We start from the raw sequence: 23,745 nt of genomic DNA, 5'->3' as shown, positions 1-23,745 counted from the left end.
TGCAATCCAGCTCCACAAAAACACACAGATGTATTTACACACACCTCATGAAACCAATAAACGACACCTTAGGGCACAGAAAAGCTTTCTGTAGGAAGCTCGCTGGCTCTGGTTGTCTGTCAGAAAGGAGCTGGATAATAGTTGGTTTTTATGCTTTTTGATGGTATTTTGTCAAATATGCACAGCCAGTGCAGGATCAGGGAGAATCTCTACGTGAAAAAACTTATGTTGCCAGCAGTTAAAGTTTTGCTACAATTCAGTGATATTCAGTGTTTCCTCAAAGCCTCAGTTGCCAGGTGGATCGTGGCTGCCTTGGTGTTACCTGCATGTATTCGGTTTATTCCAGCAAAACTCACTGCAGATAACACTTGGCTTGAAGGAAGTTGCAGCTAATCTATTTGCTCCTCTCTTATTTTCTTTCTTTTTTTCACAGTTTGACAGAACTAACCAATAAATGCTCGTGCAATACATTTCTCCTATGAAACAGAGCATTCTTACATGAAAAATTTGACTTGAAAGTTGTGGCACCAGCAGAAAACTGTCTGTGAAACATCTCAGTTGTCAACCAGAAGGTATCAACGGTTTCACAGGCCTCAAAATATGTTTAAATAAAGCCATATGCAGATTACTCATAGGAGTAGAAACACAGATAAGTGGTTAATCCTTAGAAGGATTTCCCTCCCTTCCTCCCTCGCGCTCCTCCTGTTCTCACACTTGCTCCCACTCCTGCTCTCTCAAGTGCTGCACCCCTGTGAAAATGCAGCGAGGATAAAGTTGTAGGAAATAAGAACTCCTGGCTCAAGCTACGTGTGACCTTTGGGTTGTGAGGTCTGCTCTGCCTTTGTAGCCCAGACCTGCTTGGTGTTCCACTCTGCTGCTGGCCAGCTCTGTAAGCTGAGCTCCTCATAACAGCCTAAGGCTGGCATTTATCCTGCTCCTTTGAGTTTCATGCTGGGGCACATCCAGCCAACTGCTTCTCCAGCTCTGACATCTTTGGGTAGAGAGTTGCCTTGAAAATCCAAATTATTTTCATTAGAAGATACAAATGTGACTTCAGAGTCTGTCCTGTGGTACCATTCTCCTCCAAGGGCACATGTTTTGACTTTACAGTTTTAAAATGAAGCAGTGAATTACTAACACCCCAGCTCCTTTTGGTTCTCTGCATAACTTACTTGCATCATCAAACAGGCAGAAAAAACAATGTATATATAACACATCAAGGTGGGAAATGTTTCCTAGATGAAGGAAAAAGAAATGCAATTTCACAGAGTGAGAAGATGCACATATAAAATTAGGATAATTCAGCATTTTCTCCAGTGTTTCACCTAACCTGGGCAAAACTTGTGTTACGTGTTCGTGGAGGCAGACTGGACAGTGCCCAGGAAACCATCAACAGCAAACACAGGCAATTTATGACTTTCATTTGTCACTGGGGGAACTCTGAACACATGCAGTCACCTTTTAGTGTTCTTGGGCAGTGCTGCATGCTGTGAAATTCCATAGCTGACCAACCAGTTTTAGCTCCTGACGAGTTTCTTTATAGTAAGAGTCACAATGTGTTCAATTTAAACAGCGTTCAGTGTTACAGGAGCATTTGGACCTGCGAGATTTTATTTATTCCTTAGCTAAGAAACAGAGATATTCCATCAGTCTGACTCCACCTCTGATCAAGGTAAATATTTTGTTTGTATAAATAAAACTTTAGTGGTTGCACACTGGGGTACTTCCAATGCTTCTGTATTCGGTGTATGATTCATGAGGAAAATTACAATTTATTGTCACACTTCCTCATATTTCTTTCACAGTACATTGCTGCCAAGCAACACTGTCCTTTATTCTTAATCTCCCCTGCCACATGATTTCTGGTCATGCCCAGATCTCTGCTCTCCGTCTTAAACTCCTAAGCTAGTACAATTTTCTGAGAGGGATGAAGAATGGGATGGCAAATACAGGCAGGTGTTTCACTGGGCAGATAGCTGCATGAATTTCTAAAAGGGACTTCCTAGAATAATTGCTAGCGCCGTTCTAGAGGATGCCAGCCTCAATCCCAGAGGCAGACAGACGGCACAGAGCCTCAGCAGCATTTTCTCTCAGTTTCCTCTCTTTAGTCTTCTCTATCACAGCATTCAGTAGCAGCCACTGGTGTGAAGGGACGAGGAAAGTGGCCAAACCTTTCTGTAAAGGAGACAGCAAAGGGGATCTGTGCATCCGCTTCAACAGCCCCGATGGCAACAGCAGCCAGGCTGTGCAGTACATCTGGGAGACGGGAGATGACAAGTTTGTGGAGAGAAATTTTCATGCTGGGATTTGGTATTCCTGTGAAGAAATGATAAATGAAGAAGGTGAGTAAACCCATGGAAATTTACTTAAGGAAGTAATCACAGTTATCCCGAGTTATTTGGTGTCCCCTTCCCCTCTGCTTCACCATGGCGTGTGTCTTTTATTGTGTTTGTATCCTTAAAAAGTTGCTCTTCTCTGGCAAAAAGGACCTTAGTGGGTACCTCCTAATGAATTCTGCAAAGAACATTAGCGTGCCAGGTTGTGTTTTTGATTTGGGTGACAAGTTGTGGTACAGATGAAGATTATTTGGTTTTTATTCTTCTAACCATAACAGCAAGTCAAATTACTTTAACAGGAAAGTGTTCAGTTTTTCCAGTGTTTTCATTCCATTAGTCAAAAATGAACATACCTGCTTTAAATGATTGCTTCTGATCCCTTATGGCAACATAAAAAGCACAAACTGACTCTTTTTTTTTTTTAAAATCATTTTCACTAATAAATCTGTGGGATCTAAATCAGTTCCTGGATTCCCTCTTGAGCACAAATATTTCTACTTTCTTACTGTGATCTCACCTTCCATAAATCAAAGCAGAAGAGGATTCTTTTCACCCTGCTAAAACAGGATAGGGAGACTTACTAGTCCTAAGTGGTGGCATTTAACTGGGTCTCACTCTGAATATGTAAATATTGGTAGAATGAAATTAGCTTGCCATTACAGAAACTTCCTAGTCAATTTTGGATTTTTGTATAATGCTGGTTCAAGAATTCAAGCCTTTACTATAAAACCAGATCAACACTAAGTTTTTCCCCCTGATTGTCCTGATCAGTTTGCAAATGGCAACCAGAACAGAACTTCAGCAGCTGTTACCTATGCCATAAAATGCAAATATTTTCGCAGTCACCTGTCCTGAAGGTCCAGTTCTACCCGAAGGTCTTGTAATTTACGCAGTTTTAAGGGGTAAATGTCAAAGATCAGAGCAAACTACGTGTCCAAAAGATGCCTTTTATCCATGCTGTGAGTACCAGGGTTGTGTAATTTGAGCATCTGCTATGGAAGCTCGTGTTTTCCCACTTGGGGCAGTTAGGAGCTGGAAAAAAACACCCAGCATTTCTACATCAGAGCAGAATTAATTCCGAGAGCTCTGTTCACAGCATCTGTGTGGGGGTCAGGAGGTCGAATGGGTTTGAAAATCAAAGCTTACAGAAAGAAATTGGAATGAAGCTTAGAGGGAATTTGTGTGAGCAGCAGCCTTGCTGCTGTAAGGAGAGCAGCTCTGCCCTAACAGGGACAATTGCATCCAGGCTGCCAGTTTTGCAAAGGAATTTTCCTATCCTGGCTTTCCCAGCTAGCGCCTCATGGAAATCAATTCACAGCCTTTCTCTAAGTCTTCCAGGCTCTGGTTCTACCTTCAAAAAGTCTGTAAGGACTCTCTAGCTAAGCCCGAGGAGAAGGTTGATGTAGCAGGGGCTTTGTGTACATCAAGAAGAGCTTCTGATCCTCTCACTTTCTGCTTATATGATAGATTTTGTGTTTTCTTCTTTCTGTTAATCTATTTCTTTAAATCATTACAGAATACAAAATAATCCTGAATTTGATTTAATTTTGTTTTTTTAGGTGAGAAATGCAGAAGCTTTATCAGTCTGACTCCAGCTTCTGATCGAGGTAGATATGCATATTTTATTTCTGTAATCAAAACTTTCCTGATCACACTTACCAATATAAATATTCTGCATTAAATTAAATCAATTAATTTCAGAAATGCTTGCTTTAATGCCAAATAGTTCTTTTGTCCTTTATTTAGTTTTCCAACTTCAAAATGAAGTTCATATGACTTATGATATCAATCTCTATCTTTCTGAAGACACACCACTTGAATATGAATGGCTTTTGAAATTACTTGAAATATGGGTACTGGAAGTCAAAATCTGTACGTTTTTGCCCTCTCTCTCCTCATACCTCCCTATTTGCAGACAGGAATTCTGTGGCCTGCACCACACCCTGAGAAGGCAGAGGGACAGGCAGCATGTGAACATTCACCCAGGAGGGTTGCACGCTGAGGGGATTGAGGGAGATGTGCTATGCACCAAACCAGCCTCGGTGGCACTCTGAATCCCCTCCCTGTGCCTCATGCAGAGCTCTGAGGAGACATTTCCATCCTCTTCTTTCAAAGAAGGACTCATGTTTTTATGAAACATTCCCGCAGATGCTGCTAAGTGCCCTCCTCTTGCCTGATCCCCAGTATAAAAACATCAGTCCATCACTGATCTGATTAGACCAATCACTTTACAAGTGGCTGATCCAGAAAAAAAAAAAATCTTTCTTTCTGGCATGCTGGGACTGGAGTATTTTCCTGGATATGCAATTTCAGACCCCTGGAGAAGGAGAAACACTCAGTCTCTGAATGCTAATCTTCCTTTTAACTGTTGCAGCTTGTCACAGTGCCTCAATAGCATAGAAGAGTTTTGTAGCATGAGAAAAAACATATAAATGAGATGTGGGTGTAGTCATACAGCCACGGTCCTCAGAAATGAGGGGTGTGTTCTGGGCCCTGCCTTGAGAGTTCCTCCCAAGGAAAACTACTGGGGGACATGGTGCTGAAACTAACTCTGAACAGCATCAGCAAATGCCACGGGCACTGGCAGGCCAGACTGAGACAGCCAAGAAGCATCGAGGTACCTAAAAACCAAAAATTTCTCCCTGGGCAGTGAAATCCTGTGTGGAAATAGGCTCCTGCCCTGCACAGAAGAAGGGGTTTGTGTTCTGCACATGCCTGTGGCTGCTATGTGATCCAAACTCAGGGTGCAGCAGGCTCACCCTTCCCGAATTCATCACCCCTGGGTCTCACACACAGGGGTGACCACCCTTGTTCAGTGCATTTGTTATAATGGCTCACTGACCAAAAATGTTCAGATGCAAACTCTCACAGCTGGAGCAGCCAAAACTGTTGGGCAATGCAACATCTGGAGTTCCTAATGTAAAACACCATTTTTTAGTGAGACGGAGTTTCTGGAGAAACAAACCAAGTCCAAGAACACCCACACATAGCCTGGCCCAAGAATTTAATGTCTAAATGGCCCATGAATCAGAGAAGCCCCACAGACATTGTCAAAGCCAGCAGCTGGGGTTATGCACCACACAAACGTTGTCTCCTGTCCTAGGTGGTGTTTAGTAATCAAGGACATGTCTCAGCAATGTCTCGATTTTTAAGTTATGATTGTGCATGTCTTCACGTGAAATCACTGTTTGAATCTATAACCAGGTGTCTCAGGACACGTTTATTTTTAAAAGAGTTTGGGGAAGGCCATTTGCCAGATCTTGCTGCAGTGAATTTGGACACAAGAAGGCCTCCTGCTCCTGGCTGGGGGACATTAGCACGCTACAGGTCAAACAGCAGGCTGAGAGACTTTAATGGGAGGATTAACTTCTTGCATAAGATGTAATTACCAGATATCCAAAAAGAGAGGAATTAGCAGATAACTAGAGAAATGAATCTCAGCGAAACCTGGAGACTGTCTGGGCTCATGAAGGCTTCTCTGTCCAAAAAAATCAAGATCCTGTTTGGTTGAAAGTTAAGCCTGTGGGGAGGATTTTATTTAATGACTAGACCCACGGGCAGTGTAGGTGTGTGCATGGCCTCCAGTTTGTTAGCTGGGTCTGCTGCTCCAGTGTGCTCCTCTCTGCACCCAGAACCACGACATCAGCAGTGAGATAACTGGGCAGTTCTTTTTATATTCACTTTGGTTCTTCTCTTTGTATTAACTTTGGTTCCTGGTGATTTCAGGGTAGCTACTGAGTATAAAACCACACTGTCCCAGAAGCACAGTCAGCTTCTAAGTGTACAGCAGGAACATGCAGCTCCTCTTCTGATAATTATAATTTTGGGTGTCCATTGACACTGAAGCCTTCCAGAGGTGTTATCATTATCACAGCATCCCCACAGCCTTCATGCTTCTGTTCAATGTCGTATGAACAACACAAATGAAGAAGGAAATGGTGACAATACCAAATGATTGCTTATAATATCAGTGCTCTTCATTTGGTTTCCAGGGGTTTTATGGCTGTCTATTGGAGCAGAGCTTCTCTACATCGTTTTGCTTCTGATTGGAAACATTCTTATGTCAGTAGAAATATTCTACTACAGCTCTGTCATTGATGGGCTAAAGATCAATGCCTTCTCTGCAGTGGTCACCGTGTTGGCAGGTACAGTTAAGTATCTCCATTGATTACATGCAGAATAGTCTGAAAATTAATGACAGCATCCAAGTTTCAAAACTGTTACAGTACCTATGGGGATGCTAACAATACAAAGTGATGCAAAATTGTATGGGGAAATATTGTTTTCAATTAATTATTTCTTAATGTGGTTTGTTTTTAATTTTATGTTTATGGCTTTTGCTACTTTTAACTTAATTATTTTAATTTTGTCATTTTTCATTTCATTGTCAGGTTGGTCGTCAAAGATTAAAGTGCAACATACTCTTCCAAGTAACTTGATTTTTTAATTCTGACACACTAAATACAAAATCAGCGACAGCCAAACTCAAATAGCACTTTTAAGAGGGAATAGAATGTACTTGGATAATTGCTAGTAGAGAATTGTCATTAAAATTTTCTTTCATTTTCTGCACATTGTTTCATAATCCGGTGGTATTTAATTCTAGGATTTCAGGCAAACTAATTTTGGAAGCAGTCCAATCTGAGGAATCTGGTCTGAATTGTCTGTTTATAGCCTGTCGAGCAGGAGGAGGTTGCACTAGAGATTTCTGAAGGCACCTTATAGCCTGAAAGATTCAATCTATATTACAGAATTTTCACGGGGGAATGTTGCAGGAAAGCATTTACAGTTAATTTATTTACTATAATTTCTTGTGGAACACATGCCTCTCTGCTTCACATGTTCAGGACTGTTCAGTGTTCAAAGTGATTTATACTTGGTGATAGCATACCTTTAAGAATGACATTTAATTGCAAGTCAGGCAGCTGGCAGATGGCAAAAAATTAATCTCAAGATTGTATTTCTCTGTCAAAATTTTTGGCCTGGATCCTGATCCTGATGTTTCTGGATTTAACGTTCATGCATTTCTGCCTTTTCTTATGAAGTAAAGGTTTTTTTGTAATACTTTTCATCTTAAACATAATCACATATTTAGTTCATTCACCAATCTCTTTTTTGGGGGTGAATAAATGAAGTTCATTAAACATCTGACCATGATAATGGGGAAGAAATAGAGCAGATAATTCCTTTTCTTTGTGGTTAACTTTCACACACGTGAAGATGGCTCTTTCAGCTCCTCGTTGTCCAGAGTGCAGTAGCCAACCTCTGCTGCCTGTGATCTCTTAACCTGCTGGATTATCTCCTTTCTTCTTAATGACTTCCCTGAAAGATGTCCAAGCAGTTAAAAATCTCTACTATCACCAGTTCCATTAATTGGAACTCAAAAAAGCCCCATTTCTCCTGTATCTGACCAAACCTCATGATCCACCATCATGTCTATTTTCAAAGAAAGAGTTGTGAGCTTCATTCAACTCCTCAGGCAGTTTTGCCAACTATTAGCAGCTTTCCCCTCTCCCAATAATCATGAATATTCACTTTTATTAATATTTTTTCATTTTGGGCCTGTACAGTATTAAGCAGGCTTAGACAGGAAGCAGCAAGTTTATCCTGGACATTCTGTTTACACGAAGGAGTAAAATTTCTTGAAACACTAAAAAATGGAAGAACACTTGTCTTAGCTGTTAAATTTGTGTATGAATCATTTGCAGACATAACCCAAATCTCGTTGCCCTAATCTGTAACGATGATGCAAAATTTCTTGTGCAAACATACTCTTGGTTCTATTTGAGCAATGCAAATTAAATTATTGAATATCAGCCTCTGTCACAGCCTAGATTTTCAGTACTTTCTAGTGTTTGCCCACATTTTCATTCACCTTCATACCTGATAAATCTGGCTGCATTTACAGCAGTGGGAGAGGGCATCCACCTGCATGGCTTTGAAAATCTTCCCACTCAATGACAGGAAACTGGGAAATGTGTCCCGTGCAATGCAACTGAGCAACACTTTCCTGCAGTAACTCGGGATTATATTGCCAAGATATTTTCAGAGGATGAGAACCAACCAGTTCTCCTCCTCTGGAAACCAGCAGGTTGCCTTTTGAAATCTATGGGCTGCATGTCCCAGGGCTCCCTCAGATTCCTCTGGCATACAGAGGGGCAAATACACAGCACGTTAAATACAAATAGATGATAATGTCCAATATTTTTGAATGCTTTGTAGAATTCAGATACTTCACAAAATATTCTCCAGGAGTTCAGGGGACAACTACAAAGAAGAACACCCTCATTTTACATTTTCTAATATTATTATAATATTGTATTTTTTAGGTCTTCTGGGCATGGTTGCTCACATGATGTACACGACCGTATTTCAAATGACTGTAAATCTTGGTCCTGAAGACTGGAGACCTCACACTTGGGATTATGGCTGGTCCTATGGGTACTTACTGGTTTATATTTGGTTCTTCCATTACATTTTGGTCACTTCACCCTCTGTTCAAGGAGAGTATACCTAATTTATAACCAGTGGCTTTACTCATTTCTCTTCTGAGGATGCAGTTCAGTAACCAGGTGATGTTCTTGAAATTCAGCTGCCTTAGATTATTGCCCAGAATGTATAAACTTGCAAGTTTTGTATTTGCCATCTGTCAGAGAGTACAGAGAGGTCCAGAGGACCTGCATGAAGCAGAGGTTCTTCTCCATACACATCAGAGCCAGGTTAGGTATCCTCATCTCCCAGGACAATTGTCTTGCCTAAGTTGTTTAAAACTCTTCCAGCTTTAGTAACTTAGGTTGACATTTTCCTATCACATACATGCTTCAGATTGTTGTATCTGGAACATGTCACAGAATCACAGAGTAAACTAGGTTGGGAAAGACCTTTGATATCATCAAATCCAACCTGTGACCTAACATTACCTTATCAGCTAAACCATGGCACTGAGTGCCACATCCAGTCTTTGTTAAACACCTCCAGGGTCGGTGACTCCACCACCTCCCTGGGAAACCCATTCCAATTTATTGGAAGGATTCATTTAAAAATGTAAATGGTTTGTTGAATCACATCAAGGATGTGGTCACAAACAGCTCTGAGGAAGAGGTGAGGTAAACAGGAGTCTATCTGAGACTGATTTCTCCACCAAAGCACATTTCATTTGATAATTGTGACCTTGCCATGTTAAGAGAGCTACTGATGAGCAAGCTCTTGCACTGTGAGCTCCCATTCATGCTCATGTAGCCATATTTTTACATGCTGCTTTTAATGTCATGCATTTTTAACAAATTGTACCTCAATATTTTTTTACTTCTGTTTCCTTAGGGCTTTACTTTTAACGTTTCAGAGTTGATGTCCTTTTCTCTCTGCTTACTCATGACACGCATTTCAGTGCTCTGAACCTCCTTTAGCCAGATATTTAACAGTGCCTTCTCCGTTCTTTTTGACACTTTTGGGTAACTCACATTTTTCTCAGTGTCCCCTGTGAGGTTTATACTCTTAATAACTGCACTTTTAACTTTTTATGCATTCCTCATTTTTTTATAAAACCCCTTTCTGCTATTAAGCTCTAACCAGAGTAAATAGAGAAACTGGAGGTAGGGTTTCATTAAACAGGTCTGTTAAATGTAAATATTACAACAAATGTACAAGGTCAACTCTTCAAGTCAGGTCTGTAAATGGTCCTTAACCAAGAGTATTTCTTCCTCACCCAGCCTGTTCATCTCTCCCTAATACAACCACACGTATGCAGTGTTCTCAAAAATAAAATTGAAGGACTTGAATATGGAAATGTCCTCCTAACTTCTGATGATTTTTTTTCTTTTGCTCACAGCCTCGCATGGACTTCCTTCGCTTGCTGCATGGCTGCAGCTGTCACCACTATTAACAAATACACAAAAACTATTTTGGAATTCAAGCACAAAAGAAAAAAGCTGGAAAGGAGCTTTAGGATTCAATACAACTTTCCTGACCACACAGCTCCAGAGAAAGTTTGCAATGTGTATGTGAACTCTTTCCAAAACACCACGGATGACCCCGCACATGCAATAAGAAGCTTGCGTCACCTGGCCACTATTTCAGTCCTGTAAAGCTGAACCAGATCTCAAGGCATCCTGTAAATTATAATCCTAGATCCAAACGAAACAGTGTTAATGAATAAAATGTATCATTGTGTAGTATTATTTATTTTTCTTAATAAAGGAATTCTATTTCTGTGGAAGCTTCAAGGAAGTCTTGGTGCTGGAAAAGAAGGTTCAGGTGTCTCTGTTCAGATAACAACACTGACACAGGTTCCCCACTGTTCTAGTTTTTAAGCAGATCCAGGCTTTGGAAAAATCCCTTCATATTTTTATCCAGGCAATAAATATAGCTTGAGCTTGTTATGCCAGCAAGATCCATAACAGGTCAGGTTATGGCCAGTGATAAGGTGGAGCTGATAACAGAGAAGCATCATTAAGTCAGAAGAAAACCATTAGTGGTAAGAGAGGAGAGTTTTTGTGTATATATTGAATATATTCAAGAAATGAGAGTTTCTGACCTTGTTGGCAACAGGTCCCAATGCTTCACTGCTGCAATTGTAGAAAAAGCATTTCCTAATATCAGATCAGAACGTTCTGTGTTCCAGTTTGTGTCTTTTACCTTTTTTCCTTATACTGTGCACCTTTGAGAAGAACCTGGCTCCATATTCCCTACACCATCCTACTGGGTAGCTGCAGATAGCTAGATAGATTCCTCTTTAATCTTGAGAAAAGTCTGTCTTTATCCTTTACAGTGCTCTGAAACTGCCACCTTCAGTTCAGCAGGGGAACAAAGCAGCTGCTCGAGGGCTGGGTGCCCTCTCTGTTAGAAGCAGTCTCACTCCCTTGACCAAAACACAAGATCCTGATTCCTTCCACTGGTTTCAGGCATTTCTTCCTGACGGGTATGTTTCTAACACCTTCACTGACAGAGGAATTATTCCTGATTCCGTCTGACTTTCTGCTTTTTGTCACTTGTAAAAGCTCTTTTTACAACAGATCTTTACCCATCTCATGTTGTTCCTGGGTGAAGAATTTCCACCTCATCCAGGAACGTACTTGGTTGGTGCCTAAAAGTCCTTTGAAAAATCCAATTTGAGCAAGTGCCTCATTTTTTTTCTTAGCCTGGAGTTTACTAACACAGGCTGACAGTCTCTGCCATGTGCTGTTTCCTCAGGATTGTTTCTTACAGTGGTTTGCATGCACATAATGTGCTGCATGTGGGCAAGGGCTTTTTAAATAATTGTGCAGTAAGAATCCGTCCAGATCAATTCTTAAATCTCAAACTGTCTGTTTTTCTCATGCTAACCATTCAAGAAGCTATATGGCTTCTGCTGGATATCTGGTAAATCAATTCACCTGATGAAATGCAAGATTTCTTATCCCTATTTGTAAGCCATGATTTCATATTCTGGCCCTTATTTTAACTTTTGACTCCCAGTAAGTCCTGGAACCACATTATTTGAAAACAGAGGAAAAACACCTGCAGCATTTTTATTCTGATTCATTGGATCCCATCAATCTTGAGGAATATGGCATCTCAGAAAACTTCAGATACCTGTGGCACAACAGACCTTCAATAGTGCTGGTTACCACTGCAAGTTAATGAGAGAAATAGGCACCTCTGGGATGCAATTCCTGTTATCCTGAACTCATCTTAATATTTCTTTTTGTTATCATTGTATTTTTATGTGCAACATATATCCACAGGTGAGACAGCGAAACAGAGATCAACAAATGAAATAGAAAACTCCAGATTAAATAATAGATTTCCCCAGAGGAAAAAAAAAAAAGATATTGCTTCTGAAATACCAGTGGAGAAACCCTGTCTTCAAGATGAGAAAAACCCACTGAATTAGAGAAAAGTGTGACCCATTTAAAAGGTCATCTAATCCTTCTTTTCTTCTAGGCAGGATAAACTAAAGCTACATTGCTTTTTTACAGATGTTTCATTAATCTCTTCTTTAAAGCTTCCAAAGACAGGCATTTGAAAATTTCTGTGGCAATTTATCCTTTGTGCTTAACTATTCTTAGCAGAAAAATGCTGTCCCTGTAAATCTCCTTTGCAGTAATTTTAGCACATTGTCCTGCTCCAGCAGAAATGGAGAACATTTCTGTTCTACCTTCTCCACAGTACCTTTTAGGAATTTGAAAATCATTAAGATACAACTTTCTTCTACTCTCTAGATTAAAATACATCTGTTTTTTGAAAGTTTCTTGGTAGGTTACAGGTGTCACTCCACCATTTTTACTCTCACTGCCTTTTACTGTGGCTCCCTGAACTGCTCACTGTTTTGAAGTGAAATTGTATGGAGAAGTTCTGCTGATCTCTAGAACGTGCAAAATGGAGCAGAAGGATCACTCAGCTTATTTTAACATGTAATCCACTTGTTTTTACAACAGAAAAAGACAATAATAGAAATCATAGAAATCACAGAATGGTTTGGGTTGGAAAGGACCTTAAAGATCATTTATCTCATTCCAACCCACTGCCATGGGCAGGGACACCTTCCACCAGACCAGATTGCTCCAAGCCCCATCCAACCTGGCCATGAACACTTCCAGGGATGGGGCAGTCACTAACAATGTTGATTCATGTTCAGCTGTGATGTCCTGTGGTGCCTGATCCTTTTCTGATGAAATTGTGCTTATTCTGCATCTTGCTCTTGTGGAAATGTGGAGGACTTGGCTGTTGCTGAGGTACAGGAACAAACACAACTGAGATCACAGCAAATGCCCATTGGTTTGAAGGAGAAGAGTTCTGCTGAGGACCAAGAAAATTTTGAACAAAGTGATTGTTTGGCTACAATCTCTCACACTACAATAAAACCCCGGTGCTACAACAGAAAACAGATGGAGCTCCAGCAGGTACTGCAGGAACTGACCCCTTCATCCCAGCAGTGAGCTCCCTCCATGAGTCAGGTTTCTTGAAGCCAGAGCAATTGAATCAGAGATACAGCAAAGGGTTAATGTCCCTTCAAGATGACATAATGTTTCTTTGCTCTGAAAATTCCTCTCATGTTTGGTGATTCCACCAATGACTGAAGTATATCAATGAGTTGGTGCTGAAAGTTATATGAGCAATGGGACTTGTAGCATCAAGAGCAGTTTGGTTCCAATGGCATATTGTCATATTCCCTAAAACCAGAAGAGTAGAAGCTTTATAGTTGAATGTGTGTGGCAGTGCTAGTGGCTTTATTCTACCCACAGAAAGCAGCAGAAATCACTGACATTTAAAACAGAAACCTTTTTTTTTTTTTTCAGGTCAACAGCAAGGAAAATAACTGAACAAAATCAATTTTCCTCTTCTGTCTTCAGCTTTTCCCTAATCCCTGAGGCAACGATGGCAAAAAAGAGCTCAGGGAAGAAGGTTCGAATGTAAACTGCTGCTCTGGGGATGGGATTGGCCATAAGCACCTCCTGCTTCTTCCTGCTCACTGTGCGCAGGACTTCCTCTGCCACCTCCACTGGGTGCACGCCGTAGGACACCTTCCTGAAAAAGACTGTGAATGGGACAGGAGTGAGAGCTACAGACAGACAGACAGACAGGCAGGCAGGCAGGCAGATACTCTGAGGGAATGGTGTTAAAAAGACACACAAGTAATGCATCCATCAAATCAGTTTAACTTCCACGCACTTTCGGTCCCTTCCCCACTCCGCTCTCCTCACCAGTAGGTCGCCAAGATCTTTTTATAATGTTGAGGTAAAAGCCTTACTTGAGGTAAAAAGCCTCCCTAAGAGAAGGAGCAACCTGAGTGCAGTGCAATTCTCCCTTTGGACCTTTCATGCCCTCCTCCACCTCCATTCCTGATGCCCTGGTGTATTTATTTTCACACATAATGTTGCCTCATTCCATGTTCCTTCTCTTTTCACCAGGCTTATATTACCTCTCCAATACCTCTTTTCTTTTGCTCCTCATTCCTGTTCATCATTTCTGTCATTCCCATTATTTTTCCTTTCATTTACCCTGGAAAAGCCTCCCTCCTGCTATATGTTCCTCATCTTCATCCACCCAAACTTACATTTCCAAATAGACGCCTCCCAGTTGCCTGGTGTTGGTTGGCGATGGTATGAACAGATGAAGGTTGGATTCACAGTGCTGACAGAAATACCAAATTCCTCCATTTCAGCTCGAAGACAATCAAAAAAGCCTACAGCAGCATGCTTGGATGCAGCATCTAAAAGAAAAAAAGCCCACGTATGCATGTGTAGATGTATGATTGCATGGAAGCAGATGTATAATAAAGCATCAGTGTTTGGGAAAACGAGCATGGAATGATCAGCCAAAAAGCAAAACAACAGCGAATTCTTTCACCCAGTGAAATTATCATATGACATAATTAAAACAAGCAATAAGAAATTATCTATCCAGGACAATTGTGCATGGAGTGTCTCGGATGGGTCAAACAGCATTTCCCAGTCAGAAGCAGCACATCCTGGGTGAGGGAATAACAATTCTATTATCTCTACAGTTCAAAAATGTCTTTGGTGAATGGAATTGTCCCTGAGGTGAGTCCCCACACCTTGTGTTTCTGCAGTTTGTGACACATCCATACAATGCAGTGAAATACATGTCCACTGCTGGAATGCAGTGCTGCTCACGCTTTGTGAACTGATTAGGACATTGCCCCGAAGAAGCAATCTGAGATACTGCTAATGTTAAAGTGAATTTTAAAGTAACTGAGTGTCAAGGCTTTTTTAGCTGCTTTTAGTGTCTTTTTATTGAGAATAGTATGAATAAGACGATAGTGTGTGAAACCTGACCAGCAAACAGAACTGGGTGTTCAGTGCAGCAGAGCTGCAAAGTGCTCAATCACCTTTTATTTGACTCAGTTTACAGTGAAAATCAACCTGTGCATATCTAGACAATGGCAGGTGGGCTCTGGGAATGCAGAGATGCCTCTCCATGCATCCATTTTGACACTCCTTCTTCTGGCAGCTTCATTTCGTGCGACAGAAATCTTGGTAGGGGCATTGTAAAAACTCTCTCAGTTGGCTCTTCTGCTTCTTATGGTTTTATACACATACAATGTATCTTGACACAAATGTCTACATCCTAGATGGAAAGTATTCCAGATGTCACATCAATGTGCTGTTTCCTTTTTGAGCCTTTTTTCTGTAGTTCTTATACTTCTTTTGAGACAGGAGACCAGAATAGCCCACTATGTTCAAGATGTGGGCACTGCGTATTTACGCATAAATTTACAAAGACAGAAAGACATGTTTTAATTTATTTTCTCTGCTGCTTCCCTTACAGCTTCTGTCACTGTAATTTGCTTTCATGGAACTCTAAGTCACATTTCTGAGGTCTCGCAGACTTTTTAATTCAGAGCCCATCACTCACCCTGACTTTCTGCCAAGTTACAAATGTCTGTTTACATCTGTTCCAAGTTAAAAATGCCTATTTACATCTCTCCTATATTTTCTGTCCCCTAATTTCGTATTTTATTAATGCAAAGACCTTCCATTATAATTCAGAACAGCCTCGTTCCCTTAGGAGCTTTGGATGAAAGACCTTGAAAATTTTCTGGAAAGCCAAGCAGAAAGCAATTACTACATCTCCTTTTAAACTCCCACACCCAAATACATTAAGGGCATGGGGCTTCCTTCACAGAGCAGTAGCTCTTATCTACTCATACTTTATATTTACACACTATTCTTCATGAAGGTTTCTTCCAATATGCACAAGTACAGATTAGATACAGATTTTAACTGTACAACATATATTTATATATATTTAAAATTTGCTGTCACATTTTTTATCATCTTATTCTCAAGTACCCTAGGCAGCAGTTACATTTCAAAGGCAGCATTTTAACTATTTCTAATTGAGTTCCAATTTGAAAAAAATTCAGCCAAATAAAGCAGTAATACCAAATTTGGATGCAAATTAGCACTTTTAACAACCTATTATGATTGTCATGGACTACTCACAAGCTGTGCATTAGAATGGGTGGTTTTGCTATGTGTAACTTACAAGCTGCACGAAATGGGATTCCTATTTTCCCTTGGATGCTATTAATTAGAACAATTTGACCAGTTCTTCTTGAGATCATGTTAGGAAGAATGGCTGCGAAAAGAGAAATACAAGAAAAAGCCACGTAAGTAAAAGAGCCGAGTGCATTTAGTGAAAAGGAGTGACAGCAGAAGTGTAAACACCACAACTTCAGTGAAGGTTGACTCAATACTGCAGGCAAAAGTATCACAAAACCCAATAGGTGGAAATTAGGTGTCTTCTAGACTTCACCTGAATTCTACATGCAGAGCTGGTTGCAGTATTAACCCATTTAATTGTCAATCTGCTTTAAGTGGTTACAGCAAAAAAAAAGAAAAAAAGAAAATTAAAATACCTTTGGTTAATGTTATAGGTCCAAAATAGTTGGCATCCATTATCTTTTTATCAAGTTCCAGTGAAATGCTCTGCACTGCTCCCTTCACCTTCATGCTTGCATTGTTGATCAGTATATCCACACAGCCATAGCAATTCAGGATTTCCTTAGCTACGTCTCGAATGCAGCTGATGTCTGAGATATCCAGGAGCATGAGCTTTGGGGCATATGTCTGACAGACAAAAGACTCATTTCAACGGGACTTGTTATATCCAAAGTGTATTTCTACCTACTTGTCTTGTAAACGAATTTACCTTGATACTCCAAGTGTTTTTATCATTCTCACATAAGGTTTTTTATATTAACTTGCTCTAGAAAGAAGATAGCTCAGCAATGAGAGATGGGTTTGATATTAACTCACTCTAGAAAGAAGATAGCTCAGCAATGAGAGATGGGTTTGATATTAACTCACTCTAGAAAGAAGATAGCTCAGCAGTGAGAGATGGGTTTGTTCAGCCCGGAGAAGGCTCTGGGGAACCTTAATGCTCCTTCCAGAGCCTAAAAGGGGTCCAAGAAAGCTGGAGAGGGACTTGAGACAAGGGCTTGCAGTGACAGGACAAGGGGGAATGGCTTCCCACTGCCAGAGGGCAGGAATAGATGGGATATTGGGAAGGAATTGTTCCCTGTGAGGGTGGGCAGGCCCTAGCACAGGGTGCCCAGAGCAGCTGGGGCTGCCCCTGGATCCCTGGCAGTGCCCAAGGCCAGGCTGGACATTGGGGCTGGGAGCAACCTGGGATAGTGGGAGGTGTCCCTGCCCGTGGCAGGGGTGGCACTGGGTGGTGTTTAAGATCCCTTCCAATCCAACCCACTCTGTGATTGGTTCTGTGATTCCATGATAATGGCTATTCACAGACACTGAACTTCAGATGAAGCAGAACACCACGGGAAGGGTAAGCTGGACTAGCTCCTCGTGAGTCTTGTCTCTCTTGTAATCAGTGGAGACAGAAAATAGACACAAGGGTGACTCCTACCAGTTCAAGTCATGGTCTTTGTGGGAACAACCCTTTGCTGACAACAGAGACCAGGGTATAGTGCTTTGATAGATAAGCTACATAAACATGGGGACAGATGGAAGGTAGGAATGGTTTGTTTTGCTATAGCTTATCCAAATGGAGTTTACATTTGCATGATTTCTGCAAAAACAGATTTTATCAGCTGTGGGACAGAGGAATGAACTTGAAGTTGTTTCTCTTACTGTACTACTTAAACAATGTAATGCAGAACCCTTAGTCATACTTAGTAATTTTTCCGAGTTGAATCTGTGCAGTCTAACATGAACCTTTGTGGTTATCTGTGCAGATGAACGAAGCTCACTGCAAAAAAACCCCACAAATATCTGTTGGTCTGATGAACAACGGCTGTAAAATTTATGTGATGCCTTCAGGAGCACCTGTGCCCTGGAGTTGGTCAACTGCATGTTGGTCCCAGAAGGGAAGCGTTCCCGTGAGCCTCAACAAACACCTGCCAAAGAGCTGGAGAAGGGGCAGTCCTGCATGTCTACTGTCAGGGTGACCCAGCCAGTGGCCATGAGGAAAAGACAGTGTTATTTTTTTACTCCCAATCCCTTCTGCCTGGGACTTTTCCTCAAATAGTGGAGAAGCTCAAAATTAACTTGATCTTTAGACCCATCTCGCACTCCTTGAGCATGCTAATTATATGAAAAACTGATGGCATGTCCTGTCATTAAATGAAGCACTTGGATCCCTTTCATCCAAATTAGCAGGCAAATTCCTCTGCTGAGGATTTCTGGCTGGGTGGCTTGTTCAGAATGCAGGAGCACTCAGATGCTTCACAGGATTAGCTCAAGAGAGCAGGATTTTGGCATTATGCTCCAAAGACCTTCAGAGGGGTTTCTCTCTCTGTCTCTCTGGACTGTGTTCGTGGTATTACCTGGGTGACCACAGCCACCACTGACAGAAATCACGTTTCTTCTCCATTGTTTTACTGGATCTAAAAAGACATTGTGCACCCAAGGGTGCAAGGTTTATCCCAGGCCATGAATACATACCGTGCTGGGGTCTGTCACGCTAATTAAGGCATCATACAAGGCTTCTAACTTCTCCCATGTCCTGCCACACAACACAAGCCTTGCTCCCCCTGCGTGAAACACACGAGAACATTCTAGGAAAGAAACACATCCAGAAGAAAGAATTACAATAATGACAAATTGATTTTGTTTATTTTGCTTGAAATGGGATGCTGGTTCTGCTAAAGATGCTGAATCCATGCTTTAAAATTCATAAAGTTTGAAATAATATGAGTAAAACAGAAAGCATTGAATTGTGATGCTACATAGGTGAGGAAAAAATTAAATTTATTGTGATGGTATGATGCCTAGTTAATGGTACAACACAATGCCACTGTTTAGTAAAGGGATTTATTAAAAATTACTTAAGAAAAGAACACCATGTCTGTTAATGGATGATGAGATTGAGTTAGAAAAATTTTTGTGTATATCCTTCCCAGACACACTTGCTATAAATAAAACTACATATAAAAATACACCTAAGGTGGTTACAATACAAACTGCATCTTTTGCAAACCTTCATGTCTGCTGCACTATAAAGAAACCAGCCAAGCCCAGCAAGCAGTAACACCAGCTCACTCTGTGTGCTACCTGCATGAAACTCTTGGCAACACAGAACTCATCTACAACTTTGAAAAAGAGTAATACAGGCCAACTTACTCAAACTGGCCCGCTGGTGAAGCACCCATGAGACAGCCCTTTCTCCTACAGACCCTCCCCTCCAGATGTAATCCATCCCAAGACCTTTACCTCCCGAGTCCTAATCCTTCCCAGCAGTCAGCAGAGGCATCAGGGACCAGCTTGCTCAGCTCCATTCCCTGATGCCTTCCTGAAAAAAGCACCAAAAAGCTTCTGGGAATTCTGGGCTGGCACTGCATTTTCTTCATTCAGACATATTCTAAGCTGGGGGTTTACCCCAATTTAAGATAGGTCTCAGAGGAGATTTCTCCTCCCTTTTTTCCACAAGTGAGCTATGGTAGTGCACTTCTGGAAGTGGGGACTCAAGTAACAGTAGGACCTGGCAATCAGTGTCACCCACCACCCCCTCCTGGCACTGGCTACGAGACTGCAAAGACTCATTGTGCAGCTCTTCATGGGGGTGTGTGACCAACTCGAGCCAAATTATGAAACACAAGGCTGGAGCACCTTTATGGATCCATTCTTGTAGTTTTGCAAACCTGTGCAGCTGGAAGCTTTTATTTAAGCAATCTTTTTAAGCAATTTACAACAGTAATTTTCTTTTTTTTTTTTCCTAGCATAGAAGGATTTTTAATTTAATCCCCAAAAGATTATTTGCCCGAACAATTATAGCAGTATTTTCCTTATAAACAACAGTTGAGACAATCTGGTGAAAAGAAAAAAAAAAAAGAGAAAAAGACTACTTTGTGAACAGCAATAAAGGTGAAAAAGGGAAACCAATGTTCTCCTCTAGAACTTCCCTGTACTTTTCCGAGTTACAGCACTCAGAAGAAACAGGAACTATGTTTCAATAACAACCATAAACCATTGAAAACATCTTCAATCATCACAGATTTGTTTCTCTTTTTTAACTTTGATGAATGTTGCCTTTAGTCCGGAAATTCTGGCATGTAGGAAAAGAATTTGGCTGTTTCCTTAGAGCCCACATACACAGCAGCTGGCCACACAGCTGGTATTTTAAAGCTTTGAATGAATGCATGAGTGGACTGCAGAGTTAATTTTGCATTATTTGGAATCATTCAAGCCTGCAAATAACATCCTGGTGTCAACCTGTGGGATACTGGTCATAGACATGTTTAGGATAATAAAATAAAAGTGCTTTGAGTTACCTCATTTTTCATCTATATGAAAAGGAGTGTGGGGGCACCACACACACACAATTGCCTTTCTAGCCTCAAGAGACAGGTGACAGCTAGTCACAGAAAAAATAAAAAAAAAAGAAAAAAGAGGAAGAAAGGTTAATAAGGAAACTGAAGTTAGGAAAATATTCCCCAGGGGTCACGCAGTGCTGGAGAAAGACAGCTGGAGAAATGTTAAATTATAAATTTTCTTTATTCTTGGAGGATTCCAAGATTTGGCTTGAAGCCACAGCCAAACAAATCCAGCACTGGTGATATTTCTGCTCCAAGTGAGGTTTTTGTCTAGAAACCCAGACACCATCCAATTCTGCAATACCTCCAATCTCAGTGGAAGTACTCTAAACCATGCCTCCCCAAAATCAATCTGAAACATAACTGTCCTGGTTCTGGCCAGAACAGGGTTAACTCTTGCAGCAGCCAGAAGGGGCAGGGTCAGGACCCTGGGGTTATTCAATCCCACCTCACCCAAGGGGGCTGAGGAGTCAGAGGGGGGCCACAATCACAGAACCCCACAGGGACCATCGGGTCCAGCTCCCAGACAGAGGGGTGAGCATTGCTGTTTACAAGCAGCAGGAACTGTTCAAGCCTCTAAGGGCTGAAAAGGAACATGCAAAGAATAAGATGACACCTGTTTCTATGCAGCTACCCCGCACTGACAGCCTCTGTAATGGGATCTTACAGTAGCAACATGCTAAAAATAGCACTCAGCGTTCTTATAAATCCTCTCATTCTATTGAATTAAATAAATACAAAGCTCTGCAGCTCCTTCAAGTCTACCAACAGTTCCTGTGGCTGAGCCTAAAAATATGCATTTAAAAATCACGGGACTTGTTTATAAAGATATTTATTAACTTCTGCTTCACCCAGCCAGTTATGAATAGGTACAAGGCAATGTGTGCATGTTCTATCACCCAGAGGGTTGCTCTCTGGCTGTTTCTGTTCTCTGACACTGAGAAGAAAGGAGAAAACTCACCCTTGCCTAGTCCAGAGATGGCATCCGTGATCACCACTACCTTGTTCTGCACCGCTGACTTGGACAAGAGCCACCTGACTGACTGGTAAATATAAATAATTCCACTGATCCCTAAGAGGAGCAATGGTAGAGCAAGTACAGAAAAGATACCCATGTCTGTGGGAAACAAAAGACCATATGAGAGTACAGTAATCATAATACACATACATTATTTTTCAATTAAAAACCCAGTGTTTTCATATATAGAAAATCCAGTGATCAGCATGCCAAAGCAGCCACTTGAAGTAGTAGGAAGGTTGTTTTCCAGTCAGTGGCGTAACATTGTTTTGTAATGAACAGGGTAATATTGTTCCTTTGTTTTCCTCATCTTTGTATGGTCTAGGCAAATCTGGATTCCTTTTATGCAAAATTACTGTATGGTGGCAAGACCATAATAGCATACACACACACACATACATCTATATACTATATATATATGTATGTATGCATATTCTATTATGCTTTGAGGCAAAACATAGGCTAAAAAAAACCACTGAACTTTTAAATACATTGCTATTATTAGAAAACAGAGAAAAAGCTTTAAATCCAAATTGCAGGTAAAACTCACAGTAGAAGTCTTTTCTGTCCTAAAAGATAGAGAAAATACAATCACTTACTATGGCTACGAAGACTCCAGATACAGACAGAGCATCCTGTTGTATTTTTGTAAACCTCTGTATTACAGGTTTAGATAAGATCCTTTAGCAGCTTCACAGAGAACGGGTTTGTTGAGGCTGCTTGCCCTGAATGAGAGTGGCTATGTATGGCCCGGTGACAGAGGCACTGCCAGAGTAAATATAGCATGCACAGTGTGATCTGCATGCCTGACCTATCAGCCCCAACAGCCTGGGCACTCACAGAAAAGTTCTCAGTACAGTATCCATCCCCCTGTATGAAGAACCACCTCTCCTTCTGCCTTGTGTTCAGCTGCAGTTGTTCCCAGTGCCTCAATTTCTTGTGCTTTGCCTCCAAGAGACTTCACACACCAAAACATTTGTGTAAATGCCACAACAATAGGTCTTCAAAACCAAGCAAAAGGTACCACGAAGAAGTTGCCACTTGAAATAATCACAGTTCAGCAATATGAGTGATGTAGGAATGTGTCAGGAGAAGGTCTCTGAGCAAGCTGGCTGGGGAGTCAGTGCCTCACACAGAGCTGCTGCAGGCAGCTGAGTGCTGGAAAACAGACGAGGCTGGCATCCTGTGCTCCCACTCTTGGTGTCTGCAAGACAGATCTGTCTCTTTCCCAGCAATTTTAAGACCATTCCAACTTAAGACAGGTGATCTACGTTTTACCTTTTTACATTTACATCTATTTTACATTTCCTACAGAGACGTTATCTGTTCACAGAATCACAGAATCACAGAATCACAGAATCACAGAGTGCTTTGGGTTGGAGGGAACCTTAAATCTCATCTTATCCCACTCCCGTGCCATGGGCAGGGACACCTCCCACTTGACCAGGTTGGTCCAAGCCCCCTCCAATCCCCACCCAGGTTCAAGGCTCCAAGCCTTGAACACTTTGAGGGATGGAGCAGCCACAACCTCTCTGGGCAACCTGTGACAGTGCCTCACCAAACTCTGGGTAAAGAATATGTTCCTAATATCTAATCTGAACCTATCCTCTCTTAGTTTAACGCTGTACCTCTTTGTCCTGTCACTATTTACCCAAATAAAAAGCTTCTCTCCTTGGTTTTTTGTAACCCCCTTTCAAGTACTGGAAGGCAACAATGAGGTCTCCCCAGAGTTTTCTCTTTTCTAGGCTGAAGACCTCCAGCTTTCCCAGCCTGTCTCCAGAGCAGAGGGGCTCCAGCCCTCAGAAGATCTTCTGGACTCACTCCAAAGTCCTTCGTGTGCTAAGAGCCTCAGACCTGGATGCAGTATTCCAGGTGAGCTCTCCCAAGGGCAGGGAAGCTGGGATTGTTAACCTGACAATCACACATACTGACTGACCTTTAGACTAGGGAGAAGAATGGTTTACCATAAATCATCCCTGTTTTGCTTCTTTAAAAAAAAAAAAACATATTACTGTCTTAAAACTGCAATCTGACAACCAGACTCCTAGTTCTGTTTGTGCTGTGTAACTGGTCATCTAAACTCTAATTTTCATCTTCAATGTGAGACTGCAATT

At 41.3% G+C, this 23,745-nt stretch overlaps 2 protein-coding genes across 3 annotated transcripts; one reads left to right on the top strand and one right to left on the bottom strand.

Moving 5' to 3' along the window:
* Window positions 1-2,032: 2,032 nt before the first annotated feature.
* GSG1L2 (GSG1 like 2) lies at window positions 2,033-10,468 on the top strand. Its single transcript, XM_069032604.1, has 5 exons — window positions 2,033-2,342; window positions 3,896-3,943; window positions 6,329-6,481; window positions 8,666-8,777; window positions 10,165-10,468. The coding sequence occupies exons 1-5, from the start codon at window positions 2,033-2,035 to the stop codon at window positions 10,418-10,420; spliced, it is 879 nt and encodes a 292-aa protein (XP_068888705.1). The 3' UTR covers window positions 10,421-10,468.
* Window positions 10,469-12,835: 2,367 nt separating this feature from the next.
* Window positions 12,836-22,388, bottom strand: DHRS7C (dehydrogenase/reductase 7C). Of its 2 annotated transcripts, XM_069032602.1 has the most exons (7): window positions 22,231-22,388; window positions 21,575-21,730; window positions 18,746-18,858; window positions 16,699-16,909; window positions 16,326-16,418; window positions 14,371-14,526; window positions 12,852-13,851 (listed from the first exon to the last, which is right to left on the bottom strand). In XM_069032602.1, the coding sequence occupies exons 2-7, from the start codon at window positions 21,726-21,728 to the stop codon at window positions 13,643-13,645; spliced, it is 936 nt and encodes a 311-aa protein (XP_068888703.1). In that variant the 5' UTR covers window positions 21,729-21,730; window positions 22,231-22,388; the 3' UTR covers window positions 12,852-13,642. The 2 variants fall into 2 exon arrangements, with proteins under 2 accessions (XP_068888704.1, XP_068888703.1); XM_069032603.1 differs by lacking the exon at window positions 16,326-16,418 and having other exon boundaries at window positions 12,836-13,851.
* Between the last annotated feature and the right edge of the window lie 1,357 nt (window positions 22,389-23,745).

This window comes from Aphelocoma coerulescens, chromosome 18 (genome assembly GCF_041296385.1).
Source record: "Aphelocoma coerulescens isolate FSJ_1873_10779 chromosome 18, UR_Acoe_1.0, whole genome shotgun sequence".
NCBI classification, from domain to species: domain Eukaryota; kingdom Metazoa; phylum Chordata; class Aves; order Passeriformes; family Corvidae; genus Aphelocoma; species Aphelocoma coerulescens.
Note: the sequence above shows the minus strand (reverse complement) of the source record. Positions and strands in the feature narration are given on the sequence as shown.

What these genes read in the sequence shown, in the direction of transcription:
- GSG1L2 (XM_069032604.1), top strand. Translation starts at nt 2,033, where the DNA reads ATGCCAGCCTCAATCCCAGAGGCAGACAGACGGCACAGAGCCTCAGCA. An exon ending in GACTCCAGCTTCTGATCGAG is followed by an intron (nt 3,944 to 6,328) that starts GTAGATATGCAT and finishes TTTGGTTTCCAG; the next exon opens with GGGTTTTATGGCTGTCTATT. An exon ending in GATTATGGCTGGTCCTATGG is followed by an intron (nt 8,778 to 10,164) that starts GTACTTACTGGT and finishes TTTTGCTCACAG; the next exon opens with CCTCGCATGGACTTCCTTCG.
- DHRS7C (XM_069032602.1), bottom strand. Translation starts at nt 21,728, where the DNA reads ATGGGTATCTTTTCTGTACTTGCTCTACCATTGCTCCTCTTAGGGATC. An exon ending in CATCTCTGGACTAGGCAAGG is followed by an intron (nt 18,859 to 21,574) that starts GTGAGTTTTCTC and finishes TTTCTTTCCTAG; the next exon opens with AATGTTCTCGTGTGTTTCAC. An exon ending in GGAGGCGTCTATTTGGAAAT is followed by an intron (nt 13,852 to 14,370) that starts GTAAGTTTGGGT and finishes TCCCATTCACAG; the next exon opens with TCTTTTTCAGGAAGGTGTCC.